The sequence below is a fragment of the Cervus elaphus genome, chromosome 22 (genome assembly GCF_910594005.1).
Source record: "Cervus elaphus chromosome 22, mCerEla1.1, whole genome shotgun sequence".
Lineage (NCBI taxonomy): Eukaryota > Metazoa > Chordata > Mammalia > Artiodactyla > Cervidae > Cervus > Cervus elaphus.
The window spans coordinates 30,161,136-30,177,259 of record NC_057836.1 but is presented as its reverse complement, the minus strand read 5'-3'; the positions used below and the strand labels follow the sequence as shown (position 1 = coordinate 30,177,259).

General features: G+C 36.7%; 1 protein-coding gene across 1 annotated transcript in view; it reads right to left on the bottom strand.

Moving 5' to 3' along the window:
- Nucleotides 1-16,124, bottom strand: part of PDE3A (phosphodiesterase 3A) — a 356,553-nt gene that overhangs the window by 138,036 nt on the left and 202,393 nt on the right. The window contains exon 2 of the mRNA XM_043880675.1: nucleotides 3,851-3,901. Within this exon, the coding sequence (XP_043736610.1) occupies nucleotides 3,851-3,901 (51 nt within the window). The remainder of the gene's footprint in view (nucleotides 1-3,850; nucleotides 3,902-16,124) is intronic.

Sequence of the window (16,124 nt, the reverse complement as noted above, 5' to 3'; positions counted from 1 at the left end):
GCTGATTTACAATGTTGTATTAATCTCTGCTCTACAGCAAAGTGATTCAGTTATACATACATGTATTCTGTTTTATATTCTTTACCATTATGGTTAATCACAGGATATTGAATGGTCCATGGGGTCTCAAGAGTCTGACATGACTTAGCAACTAAACCATCACCATTCTTTTTTATATTCTTTACCATTATGGTTAATCAAAGGATATTGAATATAATTCACTGCCATACACTGGGACCTTGTCATTTTTCACCTCTTTCTTAATTCTACTTTTCTTTTAAAACAAAACTCCTCCAAGAGACCTTTCCACTATCTCACACCAAAAAGTGAAAGTTAAGTGAATGTGTTAGTCATTTAGTCGTGTGCGACTCTGTGACCCCATGGACTGTAGTCTGCTAGGGTCCTCTGTCCATAGAATTCTCCTGGAAAGAATATTGGAGTGAGCAACCATTCCCTTCTTCAGGGGATCTTCCTGACCCAGGGATCCAACCTAGATCTCTTGCATTGCAGGCAGATTCTTTACCAACTGAACCACCAGGGAAGCCCCATCTCACACTAATTCTCTTCTTAATTTCTGTATTCTGCTTTCCACCACTTCTTGACTGCAAGTGCATTCTCAGAGCCCACTAATGCCCTGCTCATCACTACACTCAATAGAATTTCCCATGTTTTTTTTTTTGTTTTCTTGAACCTGTGTTTGTGGTCTCAGCCCTCTTTGGGGTGTAACTTATCAGCATGCTCACTACTTTCAATTCTGCATTAGTTCTCCTTCCTCTGGTCGCCACTGAGCCCGTGTGTATGTTTTAACTCCCTCCCCAGGCTCCTCTCAGCCTGTACACTGAGCCTCCCTCAAGAATCAGCCTTTCTTCTGTTTTTCTCTTTTCATGTTCTTCTTCTGGAATCTATTGCCTATTGTAACTCTATTATCACATGTATGCCTGGTACTCTTTAGTTGACATCTGCTCTCATATGGCTGTGGTGGTGGATCAGTCACTAAGTCATATCCAACTCTTATGACCCCATGGACTGGAGGTCTCCAAGCTCCTCTGTCCATGGAATTTCCCAGGCAAGAATACTGGAGTGGGTTGCCATTTCCTTCTCCCAGGGATCTTCCTGACCCAGGGATCGAACCCATGTCGCCTACCTTGTAGATGGTCTTCTGCACTGCAGGCAGATGCATTACTGCTGAGCCACCAGAGAAGCCCTTTCATCTGACTACAGAGCCCAGAACAGCATCTCAAGTATCCGTCTGAAATTCCCTTTTGGGATTGCCATCTTCACTTCTCACTCAACATTGCGAACACTAATCTCACTATTTTCCCTGTGAACAGGTCTGGGTTACTGGCACTCATCTGTGAAGTACAGGATTTCAAGCTCCTGACCCTCCTTACTTCTTCCTCATCTAATAAAAAAAAAAAATGACATTCTCTGGATCATTCCTTCACAGGAGTTCCTGCAACAGTCCCTAGCCAGTCAGGTTTTATAAAGCAGTTATAAAGAAAGTTCACACATATCCAAGCAACCCCACACTTTGCCAGTTCAGACTTTTTCCTCAGGCTTTTTCCTTTCCCTCTGTACACTTCTAAAATCTTATAACACAACCTTGAAGGCTCACCTCAGACACCACCAAATTTTCCCGTTTCTACTAGGCATAAATCAACAATCTGCCCCACCTAAACTTTTATCATACTTTGTTTATATAATTAATTTTACATCTACCACTCTGCCTTATAGGCAAATTATCCAGTCAAGTATTGCTCTATTTCAAACTATACCTTGTAAGCTCTCAGAACACAATAAGCTTGTCACTGAGACTCAGTGACTGAGTCTCAGACTGAGACCTACCACAGTGCCGTCCACATAGTAAGTGGTCAAAAACCTGTCTTCAATTAAACTAAATCTTTTCTTTTCCTAAAGAGATGGTATTTGAGTGAGGCCTTGTGGTATTAGTAAAATACTTAGAGGTCTGTATTCAAATGCAGTCAGCAATTCCTTTCAAATGGCCAAAAGGCTTTAGACATATTGTTCAAGGAAGTAATAGCAAGATAAGAAGAGTTCAATGATCTAAAACATAAATACAGTGTCTTTTTTGCCCCCTCTGGTGGGGAATTAGAATTAGAGGTTTTACTCTGTGCTTAATTTACCTAGAATTTCCAAATAAACTATTCTGTTGTAATTGGTATCTTTTAAATTTTTGGGTGCGTGTTCTTGCTTTTCAAAACACTTATTTGCTTTTTAATTGGAGTATAATTGCTTTCCAATGCTGTGTAACTTTTTCTGTACAACAATCTGAATCAGTTATATGTATACATACTGTTTTTGCTTTTGACATTGACAATTTTTATCTGAGTTGAGAATCAAGGTGAGATAAAGGTATACTCTATTGCTGTTTAGTTGCTAAATCATGTCCGACTCTTTGTGACCCCATGGACTGTAGCCCACCAGGCTCCTCTGTCCATGGACTATTTCAGGCAAGAATACTGGAATGGGTTGCCATTTTGTCCTCCAGGGGATTTTCCTGAGCCAGGTGATCAAACCCACATCTCTCGTGTCTCTTGCATTGGCAGATGGATTCTCTACCACTATGCTACCTGGGAAGCCCCCTTATCCCAGAAACCTGGGGTTTCCTGCTGTTGCTCATCTTTACCTTTGATAGGTCTAGAATTACACATAATTTACCATGTATTCATTACCAATCTGGCAGCAAATTCTGATTTAACATATTAAATGTGTACAGAGGGCGCGTTGTTGGAGAAAATAGAAAGGGAGAAGTAAGAGTAAGGGAAAGTGAGACCTAAATTCTTCTGGGTAATGCTGATTTAGTTGGACTGATTTATATTATCTACTCATCAAATTGATATCAGACAGAAATGAAAACACAGCTATTAAACTTGCCACTAAAAACAACTGACTGACTTGGTTGTACTTTCTCAGTGACCTAAATTAAGCTGTTATCTATGAAAACTTAATGACAGCACAGGTCATGTCAACTTGGTAAAACCCTGGGGAGAATTTCATATTTCAAAATGATTTTTCATATGCAATAATGCACATCCAATTCTCTTTCTCTTAACCATATTTTTAGTGTCATTTTTTATTTGGCATGTTTATAGTCAGGTAAGTGCAGGCAACTAAGAGAAAAGTGATTTTTCTATTTCTTCACAAAGTACCCTAGGAGGAGAGACAATTTTCTCAGTGTAAAACTCAGGCTTTATTCTGTCAGGCAAAGTAATTTTGAAAGCAAAACAAACCCACATTGTCTAATTAGGTCATTAAAAAGCATAAATGCGTCATGGAAGATTTCTCCTTGCCTAAGACATAAAGTAAGACAATGAGAACAGTCTGGTAATATAGAAAGGTTTATAATTTGTTTCTTTTTCTAAATAATAGGTCCTTTCATCTTTCTATTTCCCTAAGATGAAGACAGTTCATTTAGAGACAAAATCTCTAATTAGTTCAGGGCTTACTGTGATTATATTTCAAAATATTTAACCAAAACCAGGAAGATAGAGACAAGAAGAAATACATAGGAAAATTATCAAAGGAAGTGAATAAAATCAAGAGAGTAGGTTGCTGATCAAAATAAGTTCTGCAGAGATGAGATGAATAGAAAATCTCTATTCAGAGGAACATGAACACAACCAATCTGGGATACTAAAGAGCTCTTCAGAGGAATATACTGATATCTGCCCTTGGGATCTGAAACCAGACTTTAATTACAGCTAACTTAAATAAAAACAAATGGCATGACTGCTGTGCCTCTTCTTCTCTGTCCTTATTTCTTGAGTTTTAGAAAAGCCATGGCTCCAAGTGTTAAGCAACAAAATGCAAAAAAGGAAAAGAAACTTACCTGTGATCCTCGTGGCCCTCGTTTGTGGTCCCATTCTGAATGCCCCATGAGCTGCAAGACAAAATAATAATGACAGCAAATTAAATGATACCTATTTTATATGTCAACAATTTATAGTCTTTCTTTTATAGAATAATAGACTTTTGAAACCTATGTTATAATAGTAACGTATTAAATAGCTTTAGCCTGCCAGACTCCTCTGTCCGAGGGATTCTCCAGACAAGAGTACTCGAGTGGGTTGCCATGTACTCCTCCAGGGAATCTTCCCAACCCAGGGATCAAACCTGCTTCTCTTATGACTCCTACACTGGTAGGAGGGTTCTTTACCACTAGTGCCCGCTGGGAAGCCCCAGAGGTCAAGACAATATAGTAATGACAGTAAATTCAATTCAGTTCAGTTCAGTCACACAGTCGTGTCTGACTCTTTGTGACCCCATGGATTGCAACAGGTTTCCCTATTCATCACCAACTCCCAGAGCTTACTCAAACTCACATCCATCGAGTTAGTGATGCCATTCAACCATCTCATCCTCTGTCATCCCCTTCTCCTTCTGCCTTCAATCTTTCCCAGCATCAGGGTCTTTTAAATGAGTCAGTTCTTCACATCAGGTGACCAAAATATTGGAGTTTCAGCTTCAGTGTCAGTTCTTCCAATGAATATTCAGGATTGATCTCCTTTAAGATGCACTGGCTTGATCTCTTTGTGCTCCAAGGGACTCTCAAGAGTCTTCTCCAACATAACAGTTCAAAGGCATCAATTCTTTGGCACTCAGCTTTCTTTACAGTCCAACCCTCACATCCATACATGACTACTGGAAAAACCATAACTTTCACTAGATGGACCCTTGTTGGCAAAGTAATGTCTCTGCTTTTTAATATGCTGTCCAGGTTGGTTATAATTTTTCTTCCAAGAGCAAGAGTCTTTTAATTTCACAGCTGCAGTCACCATCTGCAGTGATTTTGGAGCCCCCAAAAATAAAGTCTCTCACTGTTTCCACTGTTTCCCCATCTATTTGAAATGAAGTGATGGGACCGGATGCCATGATCTTAGTTTTCTGAATACTGAGTTTTAAGCCAACTTTTTCACTCTCCTCTTTCACTTTCATCAAGAAGCTCTTTAGTTCTTCTTTGCTTTCTGCCATAAGGGTGGTGTCATTTGCATATCTGAGGTTATAGCCATTTCTCCCAGCAATCTTGATTCCAGCTTGTGCTTCATCCAGCCCAGCATTTCTCATGATGTACTCTTCATATATGTTAAATAAAAAGGATGACAATATACAGCCTTGACGTACTCCTTTCCTAATTTGGAAGTAGTCTGTTGTTCCATGTCCAGTTCTAACTGTTGCTTCCTGACTTGCATACAGATTTCTCAAAAGGTAGGTCAGGTGGTCTGGTATTCCCATCTCTTGGACAATTTTCTACAGTTTGTTGTGATTCACACAGTCAAAGGCTTTGGCATAGTTAATAAAGCAGAAGTAGATGTTTTTCTGGCACTCTCTTGCTTTTTTGATGATCCAATGGATGCTGGCAATTTGATCTCTGGTTCCTCTGCCTTTTCTAAAACCAGCTTGAACATCTAGATATTCATGTACAGTTGAAGCCTGGCTTGGAGAATTTTGAGCATTACTTTGCTAGAGTGTGAGATGAGTGCAATTGCGTGGTAGTTTGAGCATTCTTTGGCATTGCCTTTCTTTGGGACTGGAATGAAAACTGACCTTTTCCAGTCCTGTGGCCACTGCTGAGTTTTCCAAATTTGCTGACATACTGAGTGCAACACTTTCAAAGCATCATCTTTTAGGATTTGAAATAGCTCAACTGGAATTCTATCACCTCCACTAGCTTTGTTAGTAGTGATGCTTCCTAAGACCCAGTTGACTTCGTATTCCAGGATGTCTGGCTCTAGGTGAGTGATAACACCATCATGATTATTTGGGTCATGAAGATCTTTTTTGTATAGTTCTTCTGTGTATTCTTGCCAGTAAATTAAAATCTTGCCAGAAAATTCTTGACAGTAAATTAAATGACACCTATTTACATGGCAACAATTTCTACTCTCTCTTTTAAAGAATAATAGGCTTTTTCAAACCTATGTTTTAACAGTAAGGTATCAAATAGCCCTCACAAATATAAATTAACATATCTAAAGTCATACAGCTCTTTTTAAAAATTATTTTTTATTGTGGTAAAAGTCACATAGCATGCTTTTTTAACCGTATTTAAACTGTATATTTCTATGGCACCAAGTTCATTCACATTGTTGTGCAACTCTTACCGTCAGCCATCTCCCTAATCTTTCCCTTTCCTCAACTGACACTGTCCCCATTAAACACTAAGTCCTCCCCAACCTTGCCCCTACCCCTTGCATCTAACAATGCACTTTCTGATTCTATGTTTTGTTTGTTTGTTTGTTTTTGTTTTTGTTTTTTGTCTAGGTCTTTTTTTTTTTTTTTATTAGTTGGAGGCTAATTACTTCACAACATTTCAGTGGGTTTTGTCATACATTGATATGAATCAGCCATAGATTTACACGTATTCCCCATCAATTCTAAGTACCTTGTATAGTGGAATCAAAATGTATTTGTCTGTACCTACTGTATATTAGAATGCATTTTTAAGGTTAACTTGTGTCCTACAAACAGATTGAAAAATAAAATCAACTTCTGACTTGATAGCTAATATTTCAATTACTCATTGTTTTGAAGATATTTTAATATCACTGTGTGACTAAACAAGTCTGCTAATGTACAGCTTTCCTAGTCTTTGTCAGGAACATTCTAGAGAGATGTTATACCATGTTAAGCTTTATTTACAAGGCATAAGCTTCTAGCTTATTAACAAAATATCCTGCAGAAATCTACTAGTGTAGCCTAGCCTACTGTCAAAAATGATAAGAACCAGAAGGCCAAAATATTTCAATAATTTTAAATTGTTTTGATAAATCACAAAAATATGAGAGTTCTAAGGAGCAAAAATTATTTAATCTGAAATATGCCCCCAAAGTTACAAATATAGATTTTTATAAAAACACAGACTATAAGATATTATAGAGTTATTTCCAGGGTTGTAACAGCACTGGGCTACTTTGCTTCAGATCATGATATTTATTTGCCAAAAATAACATTTACCATGAAGAATATTAAGAAAATGCAAGATATCAACCAAGAGGAATAAAATTCCATTTCTCTGTCTAGTCACTCACTAGTCATATGTACCAATGAAAAAACTCCTTACCAATAAGAAGCTGTTATGCTAACAAGACATATTGTAAAGCATGTTTATATATATTAGTTTTTCTATTCAATAGCACTGACTCCTCAGTAGATACAACAAAAGACAGAGAAACTGTTCATAATAGCAACAAAAAGTAATATGCTCTTGAACATTATCAAGAAATGTTTGATGATCATACATAGAAAACGGTAAAGCTTCACTGATGAACATAAAATGCTCCTGTTTGAGAAGTTAATTCAATAAATTGTGTTCATTTCTACCCAAATAAATTTATAGGTTTAACTCAATTTCAATCAAAAGTTGTCTGCATTTTTTAAAGATATTGAAAAAAAAAAAAGAGCCTAAATGTTATCTTAGAGAATAAACCAAGAATCAAAGTATCAGAAGGGGTAAATATGCCCTAGTGGTTATTAAAGTATATTAAAATAATAAAATTTAATTCAAATTATAGGATAATGATTCATGACTCGAAATATAAATGAATGAAATGTAGTGGACAGTTCTGAAATAAATTCAAGTATATGTAGTAACAAAATGTGAAAAAGAAAACACAAAAATTAATGAGTTTTTGATGAATTATTCGATCAATGGAAAAAAGAAAAAATTATGGAGCCGAACCTTATAAGATACATAAACTCTAGGTAGATAAAAAGTCATTTTAAAAAGATTAAACTGTAAGTATCAGAACAAAAGGAAAACAAATACTTAAACTATCTTGTAATAAAAAAAGATTTTCCAAATTTTAAAAAAAGTCAGATCAACTGATCAGGATACCTGATCAGCTTTCACAAATGTCACACTGGTAAAATGTCGGCAGTAAATGGTAGGTAAAGAATAACATCTTCAGTCCACTAAGAACTCTACACATTTTAAAGAAACACAACCCTAGTAGATAACTGGAAGAAAGGATAAGGACAATTCACACAATAAATATCAAGTCAAGAGATTTACGGGAAATAACTAATTTTATTAGAAGTGAAAGAAACTCAATATAAACAATAACAAAAAACTACTGTTGCCTACTTTATTTGAAAATTGCTTATGTTGAATATTAGGTGAGGATTTAGGGAGATAAGTGTACACATATATTGTTATTATATAGAAAACATATATACTGAGATATACATGCATAAATATACAACACACTTATATAGACACACAACATATATGTTAATTTTAATACATACTATATACTCATGAACTCTTTAATGCCAAATTCAGACTTAAATTGAAGAAAGTAGGGAAAACCACTAGACCATTCAAGTATGACCTAAATCAAATCCCTTATGACTATACAGTGGAAGTGAGAAATAGATTTAAGGGACTAGATCTGATAGACAGAGTGCCTGATGAACTATGGACCGAGGTTCGTGATATTGTACAGGAGACAGGAATCAAGACCATCCCCAAGGAAAAGAAATGCAAACAGGCAAAACTGCTGTCTGAGGAGGCCTTACAAATAGCTGTGAAAAGAAGAGAAGTGAAAAGCAAAGGAGAAAAGGAAAGGTATTTCCATTTGAATGCAGAGTTCCAAAGAATAGCAAGGAGAGATAAGAAAGCCTTCCTCAGCGATCAATGCAAAGAAATAGAGGAAAGCAACAAAATGGGAAAGACTGGATCTCTTCAAGAAAATTAGAGATACCAAGGGAACATTTCATGCAAAGATGGGTTCAATAAAGGACAGAAATGGTATGGACCTAACAGAAGCAGAAGATATTCAGAAGAGGTGGCAAGAATACACAGAAGAACTATACAAAAAAAGATCTTCATGACCCAGATAATCACGATGGTGTGATCACTCACCTAGAGCCAGACATCCTGGAATGTGAAGTCAAGTGGGACTTAGAAAGCACCACTACGAACAATGCTAGTGGAGGTGATGGAATTCCAGTTGAGCTATTTCAAATCCTGAAAGATGATGCTGTGAAAGTGCTGCACTCAATGTGCCAGCAAATTTGGAAAACTCAGCAGTGGCCACAGGACTGGAAAAGGTCAGTTTTCCAGTCCAATCTCAAAGAAAGGCAATCCCAAAGGACACTCAAACTACTGCACAATTGCACTCACCTCACATGCTAGTAAAGTAATGCTCAAAATTCTCCAAGCCAGGCTTCAGCAATATGTGAACCATGAATTTCCATATGTTCAAGCTGGTTTTAGAAAAGGCAGAGGAACCAGAGATCAAATTGCCAACATCCACTGGATCATTGAAAAAGCAAAAGTTCCAGAAAAACATCTATTTCTGCTTTATTGACTATGCCAAAGCCTTTGACTGTGTGGATCACAATAAACTGTGGAAAATTCTGAAAGAGATGGGAATACTAGACCACCTGACCTGCCTCTTGAGAAACCTGTATGCAGGTCAGGAAGCAACAGTTAGAACTGGACATGGAACAGACTGGTTCCAAATAGGAAAAGGAGTATGTCAAGGCTGTATATTGTCACCCTGCTTATTTAACTTAATGCAGAGTATATCATGAGAAATGCTAGGCTGGAAGAAGCACAAGCTGGAATCAAGATTGCCGGGAGAAATATCAATAACCTCAAATATGCAGATGACACCACCTTTATGGCAGAAAGTGAAGAGGAACTAAAAAGACTCTTGATGAAAGTGAAAGAGGAGAGTGAAAAAGTTGGCTTAAAGCTCAACATTCAGAAAACTAAGATCATGGCATCCGGTCCCATCACTTCATGGGAAACAGGTGGGGAAACAGTGGAAACAGTGTCAGACTTTATTTTTTGGGCTCCAAAATCACTGCAGATCGTGATTGCAGCCATGAAACTAAAAGACACTTACTCCTTGGAAGGAAAGTTATGACCAACCTAGACAGCATATTAAAACGCAGAGACATTACTTTGCCAACAAATGTCGGTCTAGTCAAGGCTATGGTTTTTCCAGTGGTCATGTATGGATGTGAGAGTTGAACTGTGAGGGAAGCTGAGCACTGAAAAATTGATGCTTTTGAACTGTGGTGTTGGAGAAGACTCTTGACAGTCCCTTGGACTGCAAGGAGATCCAACCAGTCCATCCTAAAGGAGATGAGTCCTGGGTGTTCACTGGAAGGACTGATGCTGAAGCTGAAACTCCAATACTTTGGCTACCTCATGCGAAGAGTTGACTCACTGGAAAAGACCCTGATGCTGGGAGGGGTTGAGGGCAGGAGGAGAAGGGGACGACAGAGGATGAGATGGCTTGATGGCATCACCGACTCAATGGACATGAGTTTGAGTAATCTCTGGGAGTTGGTGATGGACAGGGAGGCCTGGTGTGCTGCGATTCATGGGGACGCAAAGTGTCGGACACGACTGAGTGACTGAACTGAACTGATATACTATTAAATATCCATACCTTTGATCAGTAGATAAAATTTTCAAAATCCAGTAGTTACACTGTGCTAATCACTGTGTTGTCCAACATAAGGGGAACTATTCACAAAATTATAGTATATAAAAGAAAAGAACATAGCAATTAAAATTTGACTTTTAGAAGCTTTAAAAATTACATGAGAAATGCTCATGGTATAATAAGTGAAAAATACAATTAAGTAATTTTAAATTACTCATTTTTAATAAGAAAGTCAATTATTATAAGCCTTGGAATTACTGTAATCATTTAAGTATAGTTTGGCTAGCACACAATCCTGGGTGAATTAGCCAAAGACAGTCATCATGTAAAATTGAATGCTTGCATAGGTGATCTGTCCTTAATGCTTTAATTTTTCAATTTGTAGATTTATTAGCATACATCTGCCAGTAAATATTCATTAATGTTAGTTTAAAGTTAATTATAAGATTAAATATTAATCAACCAATGAAAAAGTCTGATTCAGAAACATATAAAGTAAGAATATTTAATCAATTATTCACTAGAACTATCAAAACCATTGACACATTTCAGTCATCTTACTGAAATTCTGGGAGTATCTTTGATTTATAATAGGGAGATGAGATGCTTTCTTTGGCAATTATAAAGAGATGATAAACTTGGGTACTAGACTGATAAGAGAAAAATGATTTCTAAGCAGAAGGCTTACTTTCTCCTCTCTTACTATTTTGTCTAGGTCTTCTCAAGAAAATAGTTTATAAAATGTTGTTATGACCATTATCTTCTCGCTAGTGAATTTAAACTAGCAGGGTAATTTGGTAAATTCTACTACACATGAGTATAAAAATAAAAAGAGGTAAATAAATAACAAACATACTTTGTAATCCACTTATACTAATTTAAGGGAGAATATTTAATGATGACAAGTGCTAAGTCAAGAACATAACATTTCTCCAAGATCAGAACTAAAATAAGAAAAACTTAGAATTCACTGCCCTCTGCCAATAACTCTCTTAAGGATGACTTTTAGTCAAACAATAAAAACATTCCAAATGTGACTCAGTTGGGTCTTCACTTATTACAGAAGAGAATTTGATAATTTATAAACTAAAACTTATAAACTTTTAATAGTTTCTCTCTCTTTTTTAAATAAACTATAAAATAGTAAATATACTAAATGTGTTATGTATCAGACAGAGTTATTTCCTTGCAGTATACAATAGACTAATGAGAAAGATTTAGGCCAAAGGAATTCTATTTCATTGTATCATTATATACTTATATTATGTATTAATATCATTGTGTGTGTGTGTTTGTGTTAGTTGCTCAGTTGTGTCTGACTCTTTGTGACCCCATGGACTGTAGCCCACCAGGCTCCTTTGTCCATTGAATTCTCCAGGCAAGAATATTGGAGTGGGTTGTCATTCCCTTCTCCAGGAGACCTTTCCAACCCAGGGATTAAACCTGGGTCTCCGGCATAGCAGGCAGATTCTTTACCATCTGAGCCACCAGGGAATTCCAATCGATACAATTATTATAATATTTTTAAGAATCTGAGTTGACCAAGCATGTGGTAGTATTTCAAAACGATACTGCTACTACTTTTTTAAAGTTAATTAAAAGTTACAGTAATCTACATGCTATGCAAAATATTTAAAAAATAATAAACTCTGAAACAGTGAATGAGATGCTGGAATGTCCTCTATTCAAAAAGAGAGGGAAAGGAAAGTAACAAAACATTTTTGTCCCTTTGGACTTGAGGAAATCATACAAGGGCTTTATCATTAAAAACTTATTTTTCATTAAAGTAATTTGAGCCAAAATTTAACATTATCTCAGTATTAAGTGTATGAGGTTTACTCTAGTATTTTCTCGCATTTTTTTATTAAATGCTGAGAAAGAGGTTGGCGGGGTGGGGGGTACTGGTTAGGGTGTCAGGACTCTATTCCTTCCCAAGATCATTGCATATTCAGCACAGGTGAGGGGTGAGTGAGGATCAGCTTCATAGTAGTAGATGATAGCCTCTGAAATGTTTACACTATTTACATTACTTATTTTACAGTATTGTCCTCAGATCATGGATCCAAGACTAAAATGTACACCATTCTTTCAGCATCATTTTTAAAAAAGCTATTCATAGTATGATAAACTGCCTGACTTATTTAATACTACAGATTATTTAAATTAGAATGAAGCATTTGACTGCTCATCAGTATTCCCATTAAAGCAGAACCATAAACTAAAAGTTTTGAAAGTACAGTGATCCCTCCCTAGCCCCACTCTCTTTACTAATGATCAGGACAAATGAAAAAAAAAATTAGTCAGTTATAATAAATACTGAAGAAGAGACCTTGCATCCTAAGTCAATGAATTGCAGAATTCCGTGCAAATTGATGTTGATATCACACCAGGGAGAAAGTCAAAACATCCTTTGAATCAATAGGTAGAATCAGTGTTAAGTTGCAGATGTCCAATGTAGTCATTTGATATTATCATGGGATTAGATGAAAGACAGAAATGGGTTATGGACAGAAGTAGACTTTGTGGAATCATTTTTTTTTCTTTTTGCAATTGAATTCATACGGACTAAATGTTCAAGGTGAGTGAATAGCAGTGGCCCCCTAGGCCACTCTGGGAAAAGAGAAAGTTTATTAATATGGTATGATACTCTTTTTGGAGGAGGAATTCTTCTGATTTTATAATCTGTTATACAAAGGTTCTAGAAATATAGGAGAGAGAGAGAGAGAAAGTAAGACTAAAACATGAATAATAAATAGGAAATTCAAATATATTCTGTTTGATAAAGAGTACAGGGCTTCTTAATTCAGGAAGAAAAAAATGTCTATCTCTCACCTTCTATTAAAAATACCCCCTTGGCTATTTAACAGTGATTACTCCTCTGGGTAATAATATTTTAATAAACATCTTACCAGGAAGTTTGAGGACATACAGGTCACCAAGTTTATGACTACACATGGCAAACAGAAGGAATTCTCTTTAAAACTGTATACCTTTCCTTCATTCTCAGTTCCCATTAATCAGGATGGGTAAAAAGATCTTAAATTTATTCCCAGGAAAAAAAATATACTTCCTTGCAAAGAAACATAATTTGTTACAAAAAGCATTTTGAAAATCCTAACTTCCTTGACACTAAGTAATTTTCATCCTTATGGAATAAATTCCTCTTTTATTTTTAATAATCAATTTCTACATCACTGCCTTTAGCTAACAGAATGTTATACAGTACTTAGTTCCAAGGAAAACAAAACTGCTGCCAAACATGGAATTTAAAAAGTTCACAGGGGAAGCAAATGAGAAGTTAGCATGGAAACAAAATGGTTTCAACCAAGCAAAGATATTTTTAATAATATCATGAGAAAGGCAGATAGCTGAATGTGTGTTTCTGTAGGCAAAATATTTTCCTTTCTCATTTATATTTTTCCCTGTGCTATGTTCTCCTATTGTTTTGTGTGTGTTACTATAATCATGAATGTCCTTTTAAGGACTTCTTGGGTGAAAAAGCATCACCAGAGCTATTACTAAAGGGATGAAAGCTGTAGGAAACCACAACTGAATGCAAAATTATATATATATATATATATATTTTGCATGTCTTAAAGAGGCAAGAGGTTTCAAATATGAAAAAATATAATGATAGAGGGTAACAGTCACACTATTATCCTCATATTCCTCTCAAGTAAACCATTCTTCTACTTCATTTGTTGAAAACCCACAGAATGGGAGAAAATATTTGCAAATGATGCAACCAACAAGGGATTAATATCTAAAATATACAAAGAGCTCCTATAATTCAAAAAATGGGCAGAAGACCTAAACATACATTTCTGCAAAGAAGACATACAGATGGACAAAAAGCACAAAAAAAGATGCTCAACATCAGTAAGTATTAGCAAAATGCAAATTAAAATGAAAATGAGGTATCACGTTACACAGGTCAGAATGGCCCTCATCAAAAAGTCTACAAATAACAAATGCCAAAGAGGGTGTGGAGAAAATGGAACCTTTCTCATCACTGTGGGTGGGAATGTAAATTGGTACAGCCACAATGGAGAACAGTATGGAGGGACCTTAAAGAACTAAAATAGAACTACCATATCCCCTACTCCAGTGTTCCTGCTTGTAAAAGCCTATGGGCAGGGGACCTTGGTGGGCTGCAGTTCATGGGGTCGCAAAGAGTTGGACATGACTGAGCACACACCGTATGATCCAATAACCCCACTCCTGGGCATATATCCAGAGAAAACCATAATTCAAAAAGATACACGCATCCCAATGTTCACTGCAGCACTATTTATACATATATATATATCAGAATCACTTTTCTGTACACCTGAATCTAATACATTTTAAATCAACTATGTGTCAATAAAAAATAAATGAATTTAAAAAAAGAAAATCACTATTTTTGAAAACATAAAAATAATATATATACACTGATTTATATAAGATTATGTATATAGTATAATATATATTTATTATTATATATTTATTCATAGTCTATAGTACATACAGGGAAGTATAACATAAAACTCTCTTTTTATTTAACACTATTCACTAAACAAATATTTCTTACATGCCTATTATATGCAAGAAATTATTCTAGGCATAATCTATCATCAGTGAACAGACCAATATGCATCTGTATTCTCTTGGCTCTTACAGTTTTAATGAAAAGAGATAGAACATAAATAAACATAAACCAGGAGATGATAAAGCTATAAAGATGCCTACAGTAACATAATGGATAGAGAATGGGTGGGAAACTGTGGGTCGGGGCTGACAATGGAGATAATTTTATGTAAGTAGACCAGGGAAGTCCTTTCTGAAAAAGTGACATTTAAGATGCTTGCCATGAAATTAAAAGACGCTTGCTCCTTGGAAGAAAAGCTGTGACAAACCTGGATGGCATATTAAAAAGCAGAGACATTACTTTGCCAACAAAGGTCCATACAGTCAAAGCTGTGGTTTTTTTGGTGGTAGGAATGTGAGAGTTGGACCATAAGGAAGCCTGCTGCTGCTGCTGCTGCTAAGTCTCTTCAGTCCTGTCCGACTCTGTGCGACCCCATAGACGGCAGCCCACCAGGCTCGCCCGTCCCTGGGACTCTCCAGGCAAGAATACTGGAGTGGGTTGCCATTTCCTTCTCCAATGCATGAAAATGAAAAGTGAAAGTGAAGTCACTTAGTCGTGTCCGACTCCTAGAGACCCCATGGACTGCAGCCTAATAGGTTCCTTGAGGCATCCATGGGATTTTCCAGACAAGAGTACTGGAGTGGGTTGCCATTGCCTTCTCCTAAAGAAGGCTGAGCACCGAAGAATTGATGCTTTTGAACTGTGGTGCTGAAGATGACTCTTGTGAGTCCTTTGGACTGCAAGGAGATCAAACCAGTCAATCCTAAAGAAAATCAGTCCTGAATATTCATCGGAAGGACTGATGCTGAAGCTGAAGTGCCAATATTTTGGCTACCTGATGTGAAGAGCTGACTCATTAGAAGAAACCCACTAACCACCTCCCACCCCACCCCCCACAACCCCTGCAAAAAAAGAGAAGAAACCCTGATGCTGGGAAAGATTGAAGGCAGGAGGAGAAGGGGACGACAGAGGATGAGACGGTTGGATGGCATCACTGACTCAATGGACATGAGTTTGAACAAGCTCCAGGAGATGGTGAAGGACGGGGGAAGCCTGGTGTGCTGCAGTCC